General features: G+C 40.5%; 2 protein-coding genes and 1 long non-coding RNA gene across 4 annotated transcripts in view; 2 read left to right on the forward strand and 1 right to left on the reverse strand.

Annotated features, from left to right (window-relative positions):
- The window catches only part of NFXL1 (nuclear transcription factor, X-box binding like 1), a 40,272-nt gene extending 35,139 nt beyond the window's left edge, over positions 1–5,133 (forward strand). The window contains exon 22 of the mRNA XM_085223217.1: positions 1,938–5,133. Within this exon, the coding sequence (XP_085079343.1) occupies positions 1,938–2,111 (174 nt within the window). The 3' untranslated portion in view covers positions 2,112–5,133. The remainder of the gene's footprint in view (positions 1–1,937) is intronic.
- A 1,240-nt stretch (positions 5,134–6,373) lies between these two features.
- LOC146544493 (uncharacterized) lies at positions 6,374–8,631 on the reverse strand. Its single transcript, XR_014883158.1, has 2 exons — positions 8,115–8,631; positions 6,374–7,243 (listed from the first exon to the last, which is right to left on the reverse strand). It is a non-coding gene; the product is annotated as an uncharacterized LOC146544493 (long non-coding RNA).
- The window catches only part of CORIN (corin, serine peptidase), a 121,961-nt gene continuing 105,526 nt past the window's right edge, over positions 7,241–23,675 (forward strand). The window contains exons 1-2 of one of the 2 annotated variants that reach the window (XM_085223215.1): positions 7,241–7,403; positions 19,664–19,808. In XM_085223215.1, the coding sequence (XP_085079341.1) occupies positions 19,688–19,808 (121 nt within the window). In that variant the 5' untranslated portion in view covers positions 7,241–7,403; positions 19,664–19,687. Of the gene's footprint in view, positions 7,404–7,587; positions 7,794–19,663; positions 19,809–23,675 lie in introns of those variants that run through there. The other variant, XM_085223214.1, reaches the window with a different exon arrangement.

Here is a 23,675-nt window from a genome sequence, read left to right on the forward strand (position 1 = left end):
ACTACACAAAGAAGATAAGTTATTGCTCTAAATAAAAACAAGAGCTTGTTTAGTTAGAAAAAATAAGGTGATCTGAAGGCTGGGCACAACTGTTCCTTGGTACTTGTTCAAAGATAACTGAGATGACATTTGTGGTATGATGACAAGTATATAAAATCAGTACGTAGCTGTAAGGATAGAGATTGCATCTTTCTCATTCTGTACCTACGAACCTACAAATCTTTGCTCTTTTTTTTTTATTTAACGTGTTCATTTTTAGCTGGGTTTTTATGAAAATCTCTAGGAAAGCAATTAAGTAGCTGTTACTTAAACATTCAAGCCCTATATTTTAATTCATCTTACTGCAGTTCATGAGGCATTTCATGTTCATGTGTACTTATTAACTGCAGAAGCCCCAAATTTTGTTTAGTGTTTTTGTAAAATATTGACATATATAAAATCTTATGAACTCTGCACTTATCTCCACATTTTGGATTTTGAAAAACTGTTTCATTAAAATACTTCTCAGAGGGAGGATTAGCTAGTTGAAAGTAATTTGTTTTGAATAACAGGTTGTAGAACTTTGAATTTTTCTCCTGTGTGGTCAGGGAAGTGCAAGTTTCTTCCTTTATTAGGTACAAAGTAACAGACATTAAAACAGGCCCCTCACTTCTGCTACTGGTGGTATCTGGCGCAGGAAGGGAAGTGAGATGTGCCTTATGAAGCTGACAAGAATTTGCTGTCTGTAGAGGAAGACCAGACAATCTTGAGCTCCAAATTAAAATTATATTAACTGGAGTGCTTCTCTGCCCATTTCCCAAAACACTCTGATTCTTTTTGCTTTAATGGACTTATTTTATTGTCTAAGATCCCTTTTTCCTGGCATCTATGTGAAGTCATGTAGATTTATATTGTCTCATACCCAGTCTTTGCTCTGTTCACTGTCCACAATTTCCTCTGCTGAAACTCAGTCTTGAGCCTTTTGCCAGCCAGTCCTGGCTTGCTGTGCTCTGCCTCTCTGATCTCTGTTCTGTCTTTTAGTGCATCTAGTGTCTGCTCCCAACTCCTTCAGTCCTACTAAAAATACCAGATGCTTGTCAGAGATCTTCTGTTTCTAATCTGTGTCGACTCACCTCTACAGCATCTTTTGTGGCATTCCTAGCAGTCAGATGGCTCTAGTGGAGGCTCATTGCTGGAGTCCTGTCCCACTCTTAAAGTCTTTCATCCAAGCTGCACAGTTCCAATTTTATTCCAGCTTCACAACGTAAGAAGAGTTTTGCCTTGAGCTGATATCCTTTTAAGAGGAGGGGTCTTCCTGGAGTGTGATGAGGGGAGGAAGAGGGATCAGAGGATCCTATTGTGTCTATTCTAGACATGACCCTGAAACTGCTGTTCAGGATAGTAGCTTGACATTCTTCTTTTTCCAGTTGCTTTGCTTCTTTTCTGAACATAAGGGCTTTCTTTGAAGAGTGCCACATGTCTATTTTTTTAATTAAAAAAAAAAAAAAAAGAGAGTACATCCTTATTACAGGAAGGTCATCTTTTAAAATTTCAGCCAGTGCTTTTCTATATGTTATTTTAACGGTTTAAATACTTACGAGTGCTTTTCTTTAATGGGAAAATATTTTTTTCCCCTATTTTTAGCCTATAGTATGGAAATAGCAATCTAATTTTGGCTTAGTATATTTAACTTGAGGTAGAAATCATATGTAAAACTTCATTTGGTTGCATTTTTGGCAATGCTTTGTAGGAAGCTAAATGGTGGTTTAACACTTGGAAGCAAAATGCTTTGTAAGCATGGGAGATATGGTGCTTCGTTTTACCTGTAAGAGATATATAACTTTCTTGGGCTGCTTGGTATTTTTATAAATGGCTTTGGGGAATGTTATTTAAAATCTCCATGTTTCCTTGTTTTTACTCCTGATGCAATATCAACAACTTCTGGTTTTCTCTTCTAGGCTGAACTGGAAGCTTTTGAAAACAGATTAAAAGGACGAAGAAAGAATAAGAGGAGAAGGGATGAAGTAGAAATTGAACAATCATCGTGGCAGAAATATAAAAACCTCATTATGCTGCCAGTGTTTGGAGTTGCTGTTGTGATGGTTGCATGGCTCATGGTCTACAACGACTGAATCATCTCAGTATTCAATATACCTCAGTTGGGCTTTAGGTAGCTGTTATTCTTAGAATGTTTAGTTTGTATGCAACAGAACTTAATATGCATAAATTGTATATGTACACTATTTGCAAGTGAAGAAGAGGGAAGAAATGTCACCTTTTGTGGTGTTACATTCACAGCACAAAACTGAATTCAGACACTGAAGATACTGAAATAGTAAATTTTAGTTGACGCTGAAGTGATGATGTAATTTGTCTGAGATATATTAACATCTGTTCTATTAATATTATTACTTTTCCTTGTCTCCACTTCACAATATTAAAAATAGTTTAGTATAAAATGCTTTCTTGAATATTTGTTTCTCAAATACTTTGTGCATGATTAAATATTAGTATTTATAAGTTATTCCCTTTTGTTATATCACACAACAACTTCTGTCCTTCACACCAGTTTTTCTTGTAACAGCTGAGGCACTTCAGATCATTTAAGTTTTGAGCATTCATGTGGCCTCTCACGTCAAAACTTTCTTTAGAGAAAAGAAATGTGAAATGTCTCTCAATTCAACTATAATGCAAATAATAAAATGGGTCCCCTTGTAGACTGTTTTTTAAAAATTGTTGTTGTTTTTCAGTGCTCGGTTCCTCAAAGTCAAATCAACTGAAAACTTGATTTAGTGGATGGATGCATACACTGAGCATAGGTGTGAAGTACTTTCAGCATAGAGGGGTACGTTCTCATTGTTTTTCATGTAGCCAAGGGCAGAAAAGCAAATTGAAATTAAACTTAGAGCATTGCTTCTATATTTTTATAGAGAACTGTCACGTTTGAGTATTTGCCTAGATGTACACAAATATAAAGTAGTTGAATAGTGTACTGGTACAACTGTATGTTGTTCTGAAGCCATCTGGATGGTGTTTTCCAGTAGTGTGTGAACTATCTAGATAATCTTTTAAATATTTGAGGATTGCTGGCAGTTTCAAATGCCTTGCTTTGGGAAATTGAGTGATTGGTAGAAGTACAAGGTTTACGTGGCTTTGAGATTACAAGAAAAGTTATATTGTCTCAGCTGAAGGGCTGCACGTTAAGTTTGGGGTGTAAGGGAAGAATCAGAAAAAATGATTTTATTATTATTTTTTTAATCTCTGCTGGAAATGTTATGCTGATACTTGAACATCGTGTGTATCCGAAGAGTGCTTTCCAAGATCCTTTGAAAGAGGAGGTACAAAGCTTGCAGTTCTTGGAGTTCTGACTGTGGGATGTTTGTTTTCCTTGCAAAGCAATTGTAATTTTAGCATATAGTTTCTTTGCAAATGCTTGCAAAAGCAGTGGGATCATTTGTGGCAAGGAGTAGAGAAAATTGCAGTTTGTTTGAGAGCTCTTTCAGTCAGATTTAACCTACGTGTAAAAGGAGTTGAAATGAGCTAATATCCAAATGTGTGATTACAGTTCAGCAGCAGGAAAAGCAAGAAAAGCTGCAAAAGGCAGTAGTTCCTGGGGAAACAATTTCTTTTTTTTTTTTTTCCCCCACCCAAGTTTAGTGGAAGAGAGATGAGGAAAAATTGGCAATTAAAAGCAAGAATGAGTGCTATTTGGGAGTATTAGATACATACCTATATATTTTAAACTGACGTTAAAAACTTACTGATTCTGTCATGGTTTCTTAGGCTGTTTAGTATGTAAAGCTGTGGAATTAAAATTAGTGTAGAACTGAAATTTTACCAGGTAATCAAAGTTATATCTGTTTGAATTATCTTATTTCCTAGTGTAAGGAGTGAATAATTTCCATATTGTTGCTTTAACTCTTTTCTATAATACTGATGCCTGCGAGATAATTGCCTATGTAGGTGTTGTTTCTTTAACCAAGTGAGGTGATGCCATTATGCAACTGCTTGGGCCTATATTCTCCCATCACTGAGAAAAAAGGAGGGAGATTTTTTTTGTTTGACTGAAGTAAAACATGATCTATTGTCCAAAACTACAAAAAGAAGCTTTTGTAGATGGAATATTTAGGTTAAGGTGAGTGGGAACATTGTGAAAAACAGCTCTTATTTTATGTGAATGTAAGCCATTTTTCTATGTACTGTAAGCTATTTATTTGAAACAAGTACAAAGTAAAGTTTCTCCTTGCCTCTGTGGCAAAGAGAAGAAATCTCTACAGAGCTGTAATAATGAACTGCACTTGAGTTACATGTTTGAAGCTGTTCTTAGTGTACTTTTCTGCATATTTTGCAATATTTGTGTGACATACTGGAAAGGAAAAGACTTGCTTCTGATTGATCATCTTTGTTAAAATAGGAAAGAATACGAAACTGTAAAATTCATTCCATTCATAAGTGTGTGAATGTAAGCATATTCCCTTCAGAGATTCATCTTTCTTCTGAACTTTGCATATGTGAAAAACCTCTATTTTTGAAATAGTTTTGCCGGCTGAACCAGATAGATGTCTATTGGCATTAAAAAAAAGTGTGTGGGTTCAAGCAGTTTAATAAATCACTTTCTTCTATTTGTTGTTTTAAAATTATTTTTGCAATTCTTTTTTTTTTTTCTTGCCTTTTGTTTTTGGTTGAAGCTCCACATGTTGCCAAGTGCAACAATTGTGAAGTAAAAGGTACAGATGAAATCATTTGGTATTCAGTATATATGAAATACTTAGATTACAAAAAATATTTTGAATGTTAACAATTTACAACAAATAAAAAATAAAAAGCACACTGATATACATTAGAACAAATGACATAATGTGACCTGGTGTTGGAGGGATATCAGAGATGAGCCGGATGATGGGCGTGCTTCAAAATATTTAGATACATGTAAAATAAAGAAAAACAGTAATTTCTGAGAGGTTTTTATTACTCTGATTCCAAACACATTCTGGTTAGCGTTAATCTCTGTACTGAACCAGGGTGCTTACAAGTTGTTAGTATTTTGGACTGGAAACTCCTTGGGTGAGTTTGTTCCCTGTAACAGTAATGGGACTTTTGTGTATGTTAATTTAATGTAAAAACCAAGTCATACAATAAACACATCCAAAACTACTTGCACCACTTTGTTTGTTTTCAAGGACTACTATCAAAAAGCATCAACTTTCTCCCAGGTAATAACAGCTGATGTGCTGGAATAAAAGTTCTAGTCATGCTTTTTTCCCTCCTTTGGCAGCAGTAGTTCTCAGATTAATAGCAATAGTGCTCAGATTAATACTGAAGTTACGTAATCATGTTCCTTCATGGCTGTACTGACAACAGGTTGGGAAGCCGATTAAGATGAAACAACTGGGAGTGGATTTAGTGGATTATTGCTTTGGCCTCATAAATAAATAGGCACATAAGTGATTTATGAGACATTTGCTCTGAGAGTACTCCTGGAGAGGGAAATGTCACTATACAGATAGCAAAATTTGTTCTTGAAAGCTTCTATACGTGATTATGGTTTTAAAGCACTGAACTCTGAGTGCTTGCCATTTCAGCAGTTCTGTTTCCAAAGTGTATCAGCACTGCGTGCCAGCTTCTCTGCAGGTGATGTCTGGGTTGGAGTGTTCAGCCTGAGGATGTTCCAGTGCCAGGCAGCAGAAGTTGGAGCCGCATGGAAGCTGCTCTGGGGTGTGATTTAGGGGGGATAGGTGTTCTTGGGTGGGCAGGCTGCGCGTGACACTGACAGCAGTTCCTCTCTCACTATCCCCCTTCTATTCTGATTTCATCTTGGTTATTGGGCACGGGTAAACCCATCAAATTATATGGTAATGATGAGGCGTACTTCATTTCCACTAATGGTAATGTTACTGAGCTATTTGTACTCTGCGTTGACATGTTTATATGTTGTTCTACCAGAAAATAAGTTCCTACCAGGACTGCTGTATCACTATTGAATCACAGAATAGAATCATAGAATCCTTAGAGTTGGAAGGGATCTTTAGAGTTCATCTAGTTTAACTTCTCTGCAACAAATAGGGAATATGAATATAGGCCATGCTCTTGAGGCTACTCAACCAAGTATTATTTAATTAAATAATTGTTCCTCGGGCAGTATTTCCCATAAAACTGCTAAAAGCAGAGCTCAGCTTAGGCTTTCTCTGTGTGCTGTACATTGGCTGAATCTTGTCAGCTGTGAAACAGCATCAGAGTGATTCTCCAGTTTGAATGAGTTGCCATCAGGCTGTGAGTAAAGTTTGGGTTAAGGTTTGAAATTCATTATTTCTGCTGAGAGAATGCAGCCTCCCACCAAGACCACGCTGGCCATGGACCTTACTTTTTCATTTTCGGTTTTCGTTTGCTCTCACTGTGTTGGTTTTTTCTTTTTTTTTTTTTTTTTCTTTTTTTTTTTCCTCCACAGGGCTAATGAATCTCTGTAGAATGCTATAACAGTAACTTTTGGCTTGATTCCCTTTTTTTTTTTTTCCCCCCAATATAGCCTGTATTATTTATTTTATTTTACACAATTGTCTAATGCATAAATGCCTCTGCTCCTGTCTTCTGCCCTCCTTTTCCTACTCTTTGTGCAAGTATTTGAAAAGAAAGGAGAAAAGCAAAAAAAAACCACAACACTGTTTTCCCTCCAGAGTAGACTTAGGTTGGGTGAAAGAGTGCAGGACTGAAATACTGTGGTCAGGAGCACTGCAGAAGCACAAAATGGCCCAATTTTACACACGAATGAAAAGTGACACACCCTACAGCCGAATATAAAGTAACAGATACCTGGAACAGAAGTTTTTGACTTAAGGTTTGCTTATGGATATGTCTGCATCTGAATGATGTCACCCTGACTGACAGCCATAGCCGTGATGAGGAATAGAAGCCAAACTCATATCGAACTGTTTTAACACATTTCTTGGGTGCTTTCTGACCTGCATTTTGAAGGACTACTTCAGAAGCACTGGAACACGCACACTAAGAACTGGGGAGCCTTTCTGCTTGCACGTGTAATTCCAGAACCCGGCCCTGGCAATGCTATTTTGTGGTTGCCGGAAGGGTCCCAGACTGCTCCAGTGGTGTTTGTTGCTGAGTTGAGCACCGGGCTTGAGAGCGCAGAGATGCACAAACCCTCGCCACTGACTTCAGTCGGAGCCCTCTCTTCGGAGCCGAGGAGGATGCGTCAGGGAAAGGCACTCCGCCGCGTTTCGGGAAGGAAGAGCTGGACCCGCCACGAAACTTCCTATCTCGGGGAGAAGCGAGAGCTGCTGCCGGCTCCTGACCCACACGAGGAGCAGTAGGGAGCCGGGCGCGTTCTCTGCCACACACGGCAGCTCCGGCCCGGGGACGCGGAGCTCGGTGTGGTGGAGATTGGGTACAGCGGCACCAGCCCCAGCCGCCGGGTGAGCCCCTCGCTGCCAGCTGGAAGGCTGCGCGGCGCCCACCTCCACCGCCCTCCCCAGGGGATGGCGCTGAGGGCGAAGCGAGCAAGTAGGCTGTCTCTCAGCCTGTCCCTGAGGGTAGAACCTTTGTGTGGGAAAGGGGTGGGGATGTGGGGGGGGGGGGGGAGCGCTCCGAGCAGACAAAATGCGGAGCCCCTCGCTCCGCTCCCGGCAAGCGTGCGTGCGCGTTCGGGAGGCGGGCGGCTCGGCAGCGGCGGGGGCAGAGAAGAGCGGGGGAACAGGAGAGAGCGGAGAGGAGCCGGCGACAGCGCGAGTATGCTCTCCATGCAACAGTTCCCTACCCTGCCCACAGAGGAGGAGCGCTACCGGCAGGTCCTCTCTGCCAGAAGGGTAAGGCAAGCCTGAAAGCACCGGCAGGCTACGAGCAAGGGTGCGGTGCCAGTGCCTCGCCGCCCTGCGCTCATTCCCCGGGGCTCGGGCGGACGGCAGGGCGCACGGGTCAGCGCGGAGTGGAGAGTCCCGCTCCCGGCCCCGTGGCTGGAGATAAAGAGTGAAGGTCGGGACCGTGCCGCCCGAGGGAACGCGTTCCGGGGCGGCCGGGGAGAGGTGGCCGTCCGCCCCACCTGTCTCTGCGGGCGCTCCGCTGCCCGAGCTCTCCTGTGCGCACAGCTGCGCGAGGGGAACGCGAGACGGCCGAGCTCGGGGGCTTACAGAGCAGGTGGGTCGTGTCGCCCACGGATCGGTGCCAGCCTCTTGCCGAGACCCAGCTCCCGCAGAGTCGGTGGGGAAAACGAAGAGGGCTGGCGCGCTCCTTTGTTCCTCTTTTCCTATCAGTTCAGCCGGAGGTGCGCCGAGCCCGGCAGCAACAGGTCCGGTCGGGCTTTGCGAGAGCGAGATTGGAGCTTAGTCTCCGACGGGACCCCGCCCGCCCCGCCCTCCGCTCCTCGGCGCGGAGCCCCTCCGCCGGACACCCCTGCCGCGGCTGTGCGACCCCGCCGGTCGCCGCCCCCCGCGGAAGGTCATCCCTCGGAGCGTCAAGAGGAGCCGGGAAACTTGAAGCGAAAACGAGCTGTTAGTCCTCGCTGGGAGAGGCAGGGTACCTGGGCGACGGCTTTCCCAGCTCCCCACAAGCTCCCCAGCGGGAAGACCGAGGTGAAAGGGAGGCTAGGCGGCCGCGGGGTGAGCGAACAGGTGTCTGCCCGAGCCCCGGTGCGGGTCACGCCGCAGGGCGGGTGAGAGCAGCGGGAGGCTGCGGGTGCTCTCCGTGTCAGCGCGCTCGGGCCAGCACCGCACACTGCGTGCCCCAGCGACATAACGCGCGCGATCTGCAAACTTTGCGCTTTTGCACTCGAAAAGACGATGGCGGAGCTTCCTGCGCTGTGAAATCGTTCCGTGTGCGACCGAAATTGCACAGCCGCGTTTTTAGAAGTTCCTAAATATGGCAAGAGTACTTTAATTGTATCGTTTCTCTGCCTGATTTAAAACGCAGAGTCCTTGGATGCATTTCATGGCAGACAGTTAATTAATTAACTTTACATAAAAAGTTATTAGCAGTCTGGCTGAGATGGTGAAACTCCAAGTGAAATGAAATACCTAGAGCTTTTAGTGCATTCGTGGGGTCTCTTGGGAGGGCTTAGCTTTCAGCAGTAAAAACATGGGAATGGATTTTTCCATATGGACTCTTACGTCCTTTTCATGTTCTCAAAGATGGTCCTGTCAGCAATACTAAACTACAGTTCTTAGTTTTGTTCTTGTCATGTATGCCTTAGTCTGGGCTGTTACCAGCCTCTCAGGTGCTGGAACTGTTGGGGTACAGGTACGGTTGAATGACAGTATCAGGGGATATTTATGTATCCCCTAAACATTTACTGCAATGAGTCAGCAACCACTGTGCTTCTCTAAAAGCTGGTAGCATTGCCTGAATGTCCTGGCCATCTACATTCTGTATAAAGCTTCTCTAGGCGACAGGGGAGTCCCAGGCACTGTCCAAAACTTGTTCAGAAAGGCAATACTTATGACGTCCCCAGCAATGCTGAAGCCCTTCAGCCTGGAGCACCATCCTCGCTCCTCATGCACCATTAGTGCAGCCAGTAGCACTTGTTCTTGGGACAGCGAGCCAGGTTGCACAGCTCACTTTCCCACATTGGAGGAATCTGCTTGTGATCTATTAGTATCTGATAGGACCATCAGGGCAAAACCTTGTGTGTTGCCCCCCAGTCTTTTAGAGCCCAGAACTATAAGGCAACAAAGAAAGCATTTACTTCCTCTCCAAAAGTCTGGCACTCAGCTGTGTGCCTGTGGCAGATAACTTGAGCATGTAGTGAATCAAGAGTGTAAGGTAACTTCAAATACGTCACAACTGAAAGTGTTATATAAAATGGGCAGTACACCCTGGGCAGTTTAATGTATCTGAATTTTTGAATTTTTGTTTATTCATTTCTTATGTATTAGATGATGTTTGCAGATATAGAGGAAAGCCAGGACTGTAAGCAGTGCCAGTAATTATTTTAAAATGCATGCTTACTTGCATGTAGGAATATTTACTCTTTCATTCTTTCTTTTTATACCTCCTTTTCCTCCCCATCCCTCCCCCCCCCCCCCCTTTTTTTTAAATTGGCTAATCTGGTGTATATGTTTAGGTCTTAGCACTCTGCTCCCTTGAGGAACATTTATGTCCTGCTGTTATAGCAAACCCTTGTGTAGTTGTAGCATTTCTTCTCATTTGTGTGGCCAAAGGAGTGCTCTCAGAGGCTGAGGTGGATAAAGCCTCTGACAGAGCCAGCAGAGAAGATAGGTAGGCAAGGCAGTGTTGGGATGCTTAGACCTAGTGAAAAATCCCAGCAACTCCTGTGCTCACCATGACTCAAATGGTCTAGCCATCAATGCTGAATTCTACATAAGCCTTTTGTGCACAAGAAGGAAGCCAGTGCTTCCATGGATGTGGCCTACTGGCTCGGATGGAAGCCCAGCTTCAGGAGGGTGAGGCCATCCCAATATGTAGGCACAATGTAGGCACTGAGGCACTTCCTAAGGAGATGGGAGCTGTGGTTTTGACCTGGATTGGGAACTACAGATACCAGGCCTCCTGCTTTCAAGCTGAATGTCATGTGCTGTGAGACAATTGCACACAGTGGTGCTATCACCTGTTGTGGTTGGTCAGCTTTTAAAGATGGCAGACGCTACTACATTGAGTAGGAAGAGCTGAATCCATCAGCGTGTCAGGTGTTGCTGGCAGAGCATAAAATCATAGAATGGCCTGGGTTGAAAAGGACAACAATGATCATCTAGTTTCAACCCCCCTGTTGTCTGCAGGGTCACCAACCACCAGACCAGGCTGCCCAGAGCCACGTCCAGCCTGGCCTTGAATGCCTCCAGGGTTGGGGCATCCACAACCTCCTTGGGCAACCTGTTCCACTGTGTCACCACCCTCTGTGTGAAAAGCTTCCTCCTAATATCTAATCTAAACCTCCCCTGTCTCAGTTTAACTTCATTCCGCCTTGTGCTATCACTATGCTTATATCCTAACACAGATGCTTATGAGGCCAGAGAAAGGCTTCGTTTCTGATGGCCAGCCGTGGTTTGGCAGGGCTGAGTGTCAGGTCACTTGCAATAGGGCAGTCGTAGGCATGCACATGCAACATACATCCTTCCAAACGTGGCTGCTGGGCACCTCCTGATTTTTAAATGCCTGCAGCCGAGCAGCAGGGCTTTAGAGGGGCAATGTAATTGCAGCTTGAAATAGTGATGATGTTCCCGCTCTGTTCTAGCTTCTTTTCCTATCAAAAAAGAAATGGACCACAAGCTTAAACTCCCCCTGTGAAGGTCTTCTCGTGCAGAACAACCTCTAAAAGCTGCTCTCTCCCCGGGGTGCTCAGCCCGGGTCGGGCCGTTGGGGTTTCCCCATCGGTCTGTCGGGGCGGCGAAGAAGCTGCCGTGCCCAAGGTCCCCAGCTCGAAGCCCCGCGACAGACGAACACGACGCCGATCGCATCCCTTCGCTCTGTCCCCCGCCCCTCTATAAATAACTCTTTCCGGGCTGACCTGTCAGATTTCCCCAACAGAGCGGATCCCCTTGACCCGGGGCGCCTGCAATGGAAAGTCTGAATGCAAAACATACCGTCATAAAAATAGAGCAGCTGGGGAGCCCCCTCTGCACGTCCTGGCGGTGCCGCTCCGACCCTCGCGCTCACGGCTCATCCCGGGATAACGGCTCCGCTCGCGCCGGCGGCCCTGAGGCGTTTGGCTGCCCGGAGAGCCTTCCCTGCCTGCTGTAGTGCCCTGGTGGTGAATTCCCCCCCCTCCTTCTCTCTCCTTTTAACTGGAGGAAGCAGATTTCATCAGTTCCCTTCTGGTCAATGCTTTGTAATTGTCCAACGAGAAAGAAGTAATGATTTAATGTCCTAAATGCACAAACAGCAACGAGACAATAGTTGAGCAAGGACTTGCTGCTTTAAAAAGAAGCGAGAAGCCTCTGAGGTAACACACGAGATTTCAGCTCGTGCCTCCCTTGTGTGCAGAATCGATCCCTGAGGGGAGAGATTTTCCTCAGCTGTGCTTTGAAGCTGTTCTAATTTAAAGAGATGCTTGTCGTTGTTTATTTAAGCATATAATTAACGTGCTGCTATTTCTGGTTGTTTTACCTGCACAGTTTGAATATTTGGGTTTTAAAAGCAGCAATAAATATCAGAATGTGGTATTTAGCTGTTGATGTGCTTTCAGTTTTGGTGCATCTGCACTGTGATCTCCTGTCTTGCGTGTCCACTGGGGCCCAGCCTGCCCTGCGTGCTGTGCTGGAGCAGCCTCAGCTCACAGCCCTGCAGCCGTGCATCCACACAACCACTCAGTTATCTCGGAGACCTGGTGGCCAGCTCATCAGTAAAGGCAGTTTGGGAAAGTACATTCACTCAGAAACGATCAAAGGTAGCGTTACCTCTGTGGTTGTCTTCTTTGTCTTCTCCGATCCTTAAACTAAGGAATTGAATGAATCAATTTGTCCATCAGATCCTTTTCATTGTGCCATTAGAGTGGAACTGTTGCTTCTCTGAGTATTACACAGCTTATAACTCTCTCTTTGTTCGTGTTAGTGTTGTTACCCACTTAAGGTAGTTTTCAGCTTGTTGTCCTGTAATGAAAAGAGGCTGAAAAAACAGATATTGCCAGAGATGCTTTGCAGTGATAAACTTTGTGCTTTGTTGAGTCTAGCCCTGCCCCTCTTCACAAGAATTTACTTCCCACAACAATATGCACTGTGGGGCGCCATCTTTTGCCCATGTGCTATATATAACCTATTGCCTTAAAAAAAAAAAAAAAGTAAGTACAAATTGATGAAATTTCTAATTTCTTCCTCGTAGAGTAATCTCTAGTGGATAGGTCCTATAAACCTGTCAAGTGGACTGCAAGCTGTGTTACTGCAGGTGCTCCTGCAAGCTACTGCTCTTCCTAAATTCCAAGGTTCACTTTTTCTCAAAAAATAAGTATTTTTATTTTGATCATTTAAATCATCTTTATCCAAGCTTTAGCAGAAAGGAATTGAAGGTAAATATGAATTTCCTTTTTTGGGACTGCATCTATTCTAATTTATGTTTTGTAGTTGAGAGATACTGCAAGCTTAATTCTCAGTGGATGATTCTCTTGCTTTGAGACTGGGTGATCAGTGGCTGCCAGCATGTCTTCCTCTCTTCCCCAAACCTGTAACGCTCAGTTTTGGCATACGCTGAACCTAGTGCTTAAAAAATGAATGTGCTAAAGTCTTCCACGTCTGATCTTTTTGATACCAAATAGATTTAATTTAGCAGTGATTTAATAGCAATAGTAATTGCCCAGATTGTCATTGCCTTTCACCTCACATTATTCCTAGTTTCAAAATAGCCTATGCTGTCACTCCAATAGAGCTGCAAGTTACTTGGGAGCATTTCCTAGAAAGTGAAACTTCTTCCCTTCCTGCCTATGGGTGAAGCAGTGAAAAAATCACTTACTAGCTCCTCATTAGGCTTCAGAAATCAGTCAGGGCAGTCTTTTAGAAATAATGCCACTAGTAGCACTGAAAAGCTTTGCATCCCAGGTCTCTTGGATCTGCAGCTCTGTATTCATGTAATAGATGGAGTATATGTGTAGTATCTGCTCTGGAATTCCCTGGAATACTGATGTGCTCTATTTTCCATTGCTCATTCTTCCAGAGTCATGTCTTTTGCTACGTGGATTATTTTGCCTGTGTTAAAGTAGTCACAGAACCAGTGGAACCTGGAGATTGTAGATGTAGAACATACTAGCAGTTGCCAGGCTTTCCCCCATCTTCTGTATTTTCCCATTTGCAGAGAGCTGAGCCCGCCTTGCTTTAATAGCCTACTCATTCTTGAACACAGTGCTTAGAGATAGACATTGCTGGGAGCTGGGTTGCTGTTTGGAAGATGTCTGTTCTATGCGGGTATGAAAATAGAATGGATAATGCATCTGAAACAATACTGGAAATTGCAAAGTACCGATTTTTATTTATTGACTTGTTGCTAAATGATTTATGGTAAGCATGTCACAAAATAATTCCGCAGAAAATGCCTTTTTAAAACGTAGCTTTGTTCTTGCTCATCTGTTTTAAAGATACAAGTTGAAGTAATATGTAATGCATGCAGACAAAGCTGGAAAAGAATCTGAGATGGTAGTGGAATGTGTTTAAAAGTTATTAACAATTCTTCCTCTCTCTTGCAAAGTCAGAGTGTATGTAATAGTGTTGCTAGTGACCTGAAAGGGCTAAGAACCCAGATGGTTTTCATTTGCTTTTTCCTCATTACAAATAGGATTATTATAGGATTATTGTGTAATTTATTGTAGATTTCCAGTGAAGATGTGAATGGGAGGAAAACTGGCATCTGTTTTAGGGATGATAATGATGCTGAACAGTCCTAGTCATGAATACAGTAGAAATGTCAAGGCCAGGCTGGGTGGGGCTTTGAGCAACCTGGTCTAGTGGGAGCCTATAGCAGAGGACTTGAAATTAGATGATCGTAAAGGTCCCTTCCAACCCAAACCATTCCATGATTTACTCTATGATTCTATGAAATAAAGAAGTCCCAGCTTTATGTGACATCTCCCTTACTTGAATACTTTGTATTTCAGACTAGGGGAATGACTCAACATGTTTATACGCCAGTGGTTAAAGTAAGGGTAAGCCAGAATATTTTATTACATAGATGGGAAAGGAGGCCCTGTCATCTCAGTGAACTTGGAATGTATTATGTCGGTAATTTGTGATTTTTCTGACAATGTGGAGTTTGCTGGGGGAAGTTACAGGATTACAGTGAGCTTGAGCTACTAAAAAAACCTGATATATTTCATTTTGCAAATAATAATTCACGTGACAGTAGCACGCTGCTAATATTTACTGCCTTGCTGTATGAAGAAGTTATTTTCTCCCCCTAAGCTGCACTATTTCCTTTTAGAATAACTATGACACTTTTAAATTAGCTGTACATACTCAAATCTGAGTATTGCGTTTGCAGACAAAAGCTGCTCAATAGACAATTTCTGTTGCTTCCTTAATATCCATTCTTAAGATGATCCATTTCAGATTGGCTCTCTGATTCCTCTAGCATTTGAAATGAAAAATTGTGCAAAGCCTTACTTCCAGTGACTTTTTGTCTGTTTCCATTTTTAGCACATGACTTTGCTTGTTCATTTGGATGATTTATTTTAGACTTTCTGCTTGTTATAGTGACTATTAAGGATGTTATTACATTTTTTTTTTTTTTTTTTGTGGATGAAAAAGTGCATTGCTGACTCCCATACTTTCACATGTAGACAGATCTGATAAGAAACGTAGAACACTTGCAGTTTCTGTTACTCACTCACAGGCATTTGAAGTATAGTGTTGGTCAAAAGAGGATCTAAGAATGTTTAAATTTATTTTTACATGCTGACATTTTTAACATCGACACTTCATATGTTCATTTTTGCTCTGTAACAATGAGAACTGGGAACTCTCTTCCCTCACACGGAAAGGAAAACTGTAAAGGGATGAGACAGTCATGCGAAAGTCTCTAGAGCTTTGAGACTATCATCATGAGAGTTGATAATATAACAAAAGCTGACACCAGAGCACTGTTTCAACTTTGGGATGGGAACAATATCAAGGACATGTAAAGAACAGTGAATAGTTTTCATAATCTAACATTGTCCATGCATAAACTATTGTTTAGCTGGATGGCAGCTTCCCCCATAACACAATGACTTCTACGAGGCCACATATTTACTGTCCTCGAGTGACATTCTTTCTGCATTTCACAGTAGTATTTGTCTATTTTTTCCACTCTTTTCCAATATAAACACTGCACAGTGCTTCAGTGTATGTCTTGCCCAAGATATTTTGATGTTTGTGACCCAGAAGTTGACATAGAGATCCAGCATGTGCAGAAGGCACTGAGTTTAGACCGTGGGCTCTAATGATGTTTCCTTGTTGGAACACCATTCATTAGCTTTGTGATGCAAACAACAGGATGTATTTTTGCCAAGTGCTGTGATATGCTGTGAAAACAACCTGTGATTCAGGTTGTTTTACAGATTAGTATCTTAGATAATTTTTGTGTCTAAAAAGAAAATTGCATGCTAGTGTATGTTTATGGTTTTTCATCCATAAACTTTAATGTAATTTGTCATTTCTGGGCCTTAATATCACAGGAAGTTATTATACTGACATCTTTGAGATCAATTTGTCCCCATATCTTGCAGAAGACAAGCTGTGAATTTTGGTCCAACCAATTTTAATCTTTCTGTAGTTAGATGACACTATTTTTCTCCCTATCTTTTCTTCGCCTCTGTGGGTTCAGAAAATCAGTGTGAGAAGTCTGATCCAGCCATACTAAGTAAGACTAGGATTTTTTTAAAATTCTGAATTGAAATTAGCCAGAGTTCATGTTGTATTTTCTCAATTGCAACCAACATTTACAGAACAATGTTTGGATATTAAGTAGCAGTCAATAGCATTTCACTAAGGACAGAGTGTTTTAGTTGTCAGAAGAAATTATCTGATTTTTTAAAATCATCTTGTATTCAGACTAATTTCTTGTTTAACACAACTGTTTTAAAGGAAGTGACTTGTTGCCTCAAAACCCAAACACTGAAATTTCCTACCTATATTGTACACAACATTTAGCTGAAAAAAGTCTTTCTTGAGTCAAGCTTTGTAACGTCAGTTGTAGGAAGGGAACTTGAACCACTGTTCTTCAAGAACTGAGAATATGTTTTGGTCCAGTACTGTGCTAAATATATTCTATGTCAAAACTGCTAGCATTTAGGTTTGATCTCTTTCAGTCTGCCCTCAAGGATTCTGCTTCTAAGTCTTCTTGCTCTTCCCTTGGAAAGAGGGATAAGAGCGTATCTAGAAGATACCTAAATCTTACAAACTTAGAGAATGGTTCGCAGAAATTATTGACCTCAGAGTTGTGAGAGACAAGTTTTTATTTCAGCCATTAACATGGAGGGCTAAAGTAGGCCAAATAGTACCCAATGAATAAGTGTGTTCCCACTTATATTCCTATTTTTTTTTAATCAATTCCGTATTTATGACTGGGTTTGGATTCATAGCCCCTTAGGAATATTACTCTTTGTCTTTCCCTGCTGGGGCTGAAAAGTATCAAGTTTTTAATGAGACTGAAGTTCACCCTTCTTTTCTTGTCACTTACTGGTCTAAAATTAGGCTACTAGGAAGGCACAAAATTGCAGTGGTACCTTTGCTAATCCTTATGGGTAGTGGTGGTCAAGAAGAACTAGGAGGACAGAGCAGGACTGAAATTGATGAAGATACCATTAACTACTTAAAGCACTTAAAACTGGTACTTGTATTCTTTGTGTATTGCAATATTTGATGGCAAGAGGAAAAGAAACAGGATCAGGGAATATGTAAAGAGCAGGTAAAATGCGTTTCTATTTATCTCTAGGACTCTTCATTAAATTCTCATTGATGACATTGGAACCATTAGCATTGCCTCTAGTTTTATTTTATATTTACCACAGAAATTAATGGGAAAAAAACTTTGAATAGATATACAAATGATGGATAATTAAGGTTATGCTTGCTGAGTCACCAATGATGATTTCAAATAGGTTTAGTGTTTTTCATGAGGTCATTTCCTGTAGAAGGGAAAAATACAACATGCTGCTTATTTGCCTATATTTAACTGTTATACAAACAAAGCAATTGATAGGGCTTAGAGAAAAATCTTTACCAGTCTAACGTTCTTTTCTTGAGCAGTCACCATCAATAAATTTTGCATCCAACAGACTGTTTAAGTCTTTGGCAATAAGTTGCCAATGCAAAGACTAGGATTTTTTAAATTCCTTTTAGGAATTGATAAGAAGAAAAAAATATTTAAAGTTCTCCTTTAGCATAGACAAAGGTACATAGTATCCACAGTGCCAATAAACTTAAAAAGAAAAAAATTCTCAAAGAAACAGGAACATGCAAGCAAGAGATTTCAGAAGCTCAGTAGTCTGTGTAGTGATGGTCCTGCTCCCTGCATTATTGATGCAGCAGGACTATGTTCTTTTTCACAGAGTATCAAGGGACAGTGTGATTCACGAGGAGTGATGCTTGTGATACTCTACCGATCTGTAGATCTAATTTTCAGGCTGAACAGGGAATTGAACTCAACAGCACCATTTCTTTAGGGAATGCTGTAGCCACTGTACTGTTAGAAAAGGCAATTTAATGCCATTTTCTTTGTTTTGGCTGTGCTTTCAAAAGCAGTTGAAAGTTGAAATTAGGGCAGTTGTGTTTTGGAACAGTTGTATTCAAAGCAGAGCTGTGTTATTCCTGTGCTACCTGCACTCAGATCTCCCAGTGAGGCAAGGTACAGACTGAGCAAGCCAAGGTTATCAAATCCAGTGAAGCTAGCTGTGTGTAACTGCCAAGCTGCCAAACTCCAACATGATCTGAAGGAGAACTTGGGGCAAACTTTGAAGACTTTAATCTGAATACGTAGGCAAATATGGACTTAAAGATGTCACATAGTCAAGCAGGGACTGTCTAACTCTTGCTTGGATTTAGGTTCCTGTAAATCACCTTTTTCTCCAGAACATGAAAACCCCTTTTGTTATGCCTGGATGTATGAAGTATTACCAGCCTTTTCATTCTCACACTGGTAAACTGTTTCTCAGAGAAAAGCACTTAGAGCAAAAGCAGTCAAAGGGATTGTCTCATGCAGAGACTGTCATTTAAAAGGCTAATAATGCATGTGTTAAGTTCTCTGGAAAGATTTTGTCAGTGTAATGGATGCATTTACATTCTTGTATCCTGTCACATCTTCAATATGATTGATTTTTCTGACAGGTTAAAATATTATTTGTAGGTTTTAACTAATGGCTCATCTTTTTGGGAGACTGTCTGGAGTTAATTGTTCTATCATCCTATTTCGTGTTATTACAGGGAAAAATGGAATTATTTTTAGTTAAGTTTGAGTAAAGATGCATTGACTTAGTAATAGCAGTTTCAATCTTGCTATTAAAAGTACATTTTGTATTTCAGTTCTGTTTCTATTTAAAGAGTACATGCCTCTAATATACAAGATCATAGCCTTTATGTTTTTGAATGCCCTCCCCCCTTCCTCACCCCTGGCTACACTATATATTTTGAATAACTGTTTAGGCTTTTGGAAAACTTTGTGCACCTCAACCGAGGCTTTTCTGTATTTCGTTTACAGAACACAAAATATTGCTTACAAACTCCATAGAATTCTGTGATAAATTATAGCATGATAAAGTACTTTGAAAGTGAGATAGTATTATTGTAGATAATAAGTGCAATGATCTTTATCACTTTTATTGTCACTTAAAACGAAGACTATCATAATTTCTTGGTTCTTTATTAAAAAATCCTTAAGAACATGAAGGTCTTCAGTAGTTGGTAACTGCTAATTTTTAGTTCGGAAATAAGCTGTATTTAGTCTTATTACTGATTTATTATGTATTTTGATTTTTTTTTTTTTCCCAAATGAAATGTCTATCCAAATTCTAGATCATGAAAAAGGCTTAGAAATTTCAGTGAAAATGTAAATTCATGGATACTGGGCAAACTAAAATTAATTGCATGGATTACATTAGGCTGTGCACCAAGAAGGAAGATTGTATGCAATTTTTTAATAAGAATCTAAAAACCATCTATAGCATATATTTAAATAATCCATCTGCTTTGTGAAATGCGTAGGCCTGCTCTTGAAAACGTAGGAGTTATCAAGTGACACCAAAATGATAAAATTATGCTCTTTTGTTTTTCAGGTTCTAGGAACAGATGAGGATAATATGGGGGATGGCTGCTCTCAAAAACTGGCTTCTGCCAAGTTCCTGCGACTTTTGCTTCTAATTCTGATTCCATGCATCTGTGCCCTTATCCTTTCGCTGGTTATTCTGCTTACCTTTTTAGGTGAGTGCTAATGGAGTAAATCAACTCATTTTCAGTGAAGGAAATGAAAACTGAGGTATAACAGCATTCTCAAGCACTAATATAATTGTGGATGTTCAAGGTGTACATCTACCTAACAAACTAATTGCCTAGTGAAAGAATAATGCTTGTTACAATGAGATAAATATGCTGCTTAGATTTATATACTTGAAATTTATTTAAAGTAACAAAAAAATCTTTTCATTTCTTATGAGCACGCTACTTGAAGAGGTAGTATGTAGGTGGTTTTCAGCAGTCATTTCACAGGTACAAGATGATGTTTATGCTGGACGTTTATGTATTTAAGCAAAATATGTTTGTTTGTTCTATATATGAAATATATATCAATGCAAAACCTCAAGTGTGTTTTGTGGAAACTTGTTCCAGAAATATTAGATTTCGTATTGACTTAGTCTGATAACTAACTCTGCATAGATTACAGAATTAACAAGCTAATAGTTTATAACCAGCAGAATTTTAAGAAGCCTTCCCTTTGTTACCACTACAGAGAAGTTGACATATCTTTTAATTAAATTACTTCAACTACAGCATGAGAAAGACAGTAATGCTGGGTTAAAAATAATCTGTTTTTTCACTGCTGAGAATCTGTGAGATTTCTCAATTTTTTTAAATGAAAATATTTTCTTGTTCAGCTTAGTTAAGTACTTCAGAAGCACATCTTTAACAAATGTGCTGATGTGCGAGAGTGTGCATGTATGTATACATGTGTAACATAGGTTACTCCGGAAGTAATGTCTCCTATTGATTTCCATGCAAACTGCAACAGATACAAAAAGCATAGCAACAATGTTTTTTAGAGCAAATTCTCAACTACAAAATACTATTTTACATAGTTACATATTTTTACATAGTCACCACCGTTAGCTATGCATTTTCACCAGCAGTGACGATAAGCCTGTGTGCCACACTTGTAAAAATCCATACCAGTGGAGGTGATCTGCCGTTGCCACTGCTGAAACACACCACGTACTGCCTCACTGTGCTGATGCTCACTGTTTGGTCTCCATAAATGTCCAGCAAGCGTCAGTGAATGCCAATGGTTACCTTTTTTTTCCGTGTGGAAGGATCAGCTTCATACACACTTTCATGTCAGACACCATTTTCTCAGATTGCCCCTTTGCGCCTCTGTCACACAGCAACAGAATGTTATTAAATAGTGGTAGGAAGGTCCAACCTCTACTGAGCAGCCCTTATAAATATATACAAGTACATAAATACATGTATGTAGAAGCGCAGGAAGAAACAGAACACTTGTTTCAATAGCACTTTCACCGCTGTCAAAACAATGACAATGTAAATCTGTTTTTTCAATTCAGTCTGTAAAGGATTTACAGCAAGACATTGTAGACCTGTTCTTTTCATTTAGCTTGGATTAGGCAAGTCAAGAAAACAAAGCTAATGAATGCTGTGATTGACAATTGAGTCTTGGGATGTATCTTTAAACTGAGAACATATTGAAGTGGAGTAAGATTAAGTAAATCTGGCAGTTAAGAAATATGATGCCATTCAATTTACTTTCCTTATGTTTAGGATTCCATTTATGTCCTGCATATCCTCTGCCCTAGATTTTCATTCTTTGGTGAGAAAGCGAATAAAAAAGCAGGTATATTTGTTAGATCTTCCCATGCTCCTCTTCTGAGGCAAGTATTGACGTAACACATTAAAATGTATTAAATCCTCTAGGTAAAGAGGAAATGGGATTTGTTCTGATTCTACTTACATAAAAAAAAAAATCAGGGCTATATCTTCTTAGGTCAGTGCAATTACTGTGGGGTATAGAATAAGGCTTGATTTTATTACCCATATCTCAAACTGGCAGTTCCTTTAAGCATCTCTTGAATTTTCATGATTATAATTTACTATTCTCTTTCAGCTAGCAGCTTCTGTTTTGTGTGCACTAGAAACAAATCATGTCTGATGTCTAGAGTTAAGTGAAGAAATTCTATGGGCAACTTTAAAATGTGTCTAAAATAATGTATTATGTTCTGTTTATTGAGAATACACTATATCCAGAATAATAGTTCATATTCAACTCAGATTAGTAATAAATGAATGCTGTTACTTCTGATATTGGTATGATGATTTACAATGTAAGAAACAAGTTGATGGTCCTGACTGGTTCAGACGAGATATTCTCTATATTGGATATTCTGTTCCTATCTTTCCACCACATGGAAGAGTTTAGTTCTGTGGTTGTCATTCTTGTATGTTTCACTGGTGATTGAAACATAGAGACTTCTAGTCTAAAACATAAATAGAGAATTTACAGAAGAGAAGGCATCAGGGAGAACTTATTGCAGCCTTTCAATACTTAAAAAAGTCTTAGAAAGATGGAGAGAGACTTTTCACAAGGGCATATAAGGGGTAATGGTTTTGAATTTAAACAGGATAGATTTAAATTAGATATAAGGAAGAAATTCTTCACTATGAAGGTAGTGAGGTGCTGGATCAAGCTGTCCGGAGTAGCTATGGATGCCTCATCCCTGGAGATGTTCAAAGTCAGGTTGGATGGGGCTTTGGTCAATGTGATCTAGTGGAAAGTATGTGTGCACACAGCAGGATAATTGGAACTAGGTGATCTCTAATGTCCCTTCCAATCCAAGCCTTTCTAGGACTGTATGATTCTGTGATTATAAGTGATGTGCCCTTGCCTTTAGAATGTGCAGATTCATAGGGACAAACCACTGCAGAAGAAATCTCACTGGGTATGTGCTGGCTAGTTATAGCAGTGAACTATCATTTTATTCTCTGTGTAACTGCCTCATCCATTACATGTTTTGTTAGGTTCTTTTGCCCTTTTTGGTTAGCTTTTTAAGCAGACTTGGTCTTTTTGAGATTTCCTGCTGTGAACTGTTAGAAATCATGCACAGAATATACTGCCAAAATCTCAATGTAATGGCTTGAATAGTGCAACTATTCTTTAGATCTTGTAACAGTCCATTTCAGATCTTTAAATAAAACATTAATTCCTCAAGAGTGAAAAGCACTGGGAAATGATCAGTAAGATTGTTGGCAAAGCACTGCTTTGAACTGAATGAGCCTAATGCCAGTTCCTTGGTTTTGTACCAAACACAATGAAAATCATCATGCTTTATGTTTCTGTCCAGCTGTAGTTGTAGCTGGAGACACAAACCCAAACTGGTTACAGCTATTTGACAACTAATTAGCTATCTGGATGTGATTTACTGTTGGCAGCTATGTGATTTACTGTCCAAAGCTCTTTGTAAACTGACATTTGAAGAATAGTTGGATATAATGCGTGTGCATACACGAATAAAATTAATATTCTGCACTTTATATTATATGTTTTGTATAGTTCTTAGCAGACATTGATAGGAAATAAATGATTTCTCATTACTGAAGAGATTTAAAAAAAACCTGATTATTTTAAAGCATCTAATGTTTTCTTAGGAATCTTGAAATTTAAGTAGTTTCTACAGAACTTTTAATGTTGTAAAAAATCTCCAGTATGTAAAATTTAAGATTGAAAACATACAGTGGTATTTAGGGGAGAAAAGGACTATAATCAAAGAAAATATGAGCCTAATTCAGAGAGACAGTGGAATCTGTAGACTGCAATTAAGTGTTTAAATTTCCTACTCTGTATGTGGGAGGATGAGACGACAGGAAGAATGTGTTGAAGGAGAACAAGGTGCTTCAGGAAGGTGACCCAAAACTTTTATGTACTAACAGGGATCAGAGTTGGCCAGCGGTGAGTGCCAAGCAGAAGGTTAGCCTACTTCTCCCAAGAACATATGCACCAGAACCCAGGCAAGTACAGCTAACTGATTGAGACAGAGTCTAAAGACGTTTCCTAATATTATCTAA

Source organism: Meleagris gallopavo, chromosome 4, assembly GCF_905368555.1.
Source record: "Meleagris gallopavo chromosome 4, MGAL_WU_HG_1.1, whole genome shotgun sequence".
In the NCBI taxonomy this organism is placed as follows: Eukaryota; Metazoa; Chordata; class Aves; order Galliformes; family Phasianidae; genus Meleagris; species Meleagris gallopavo.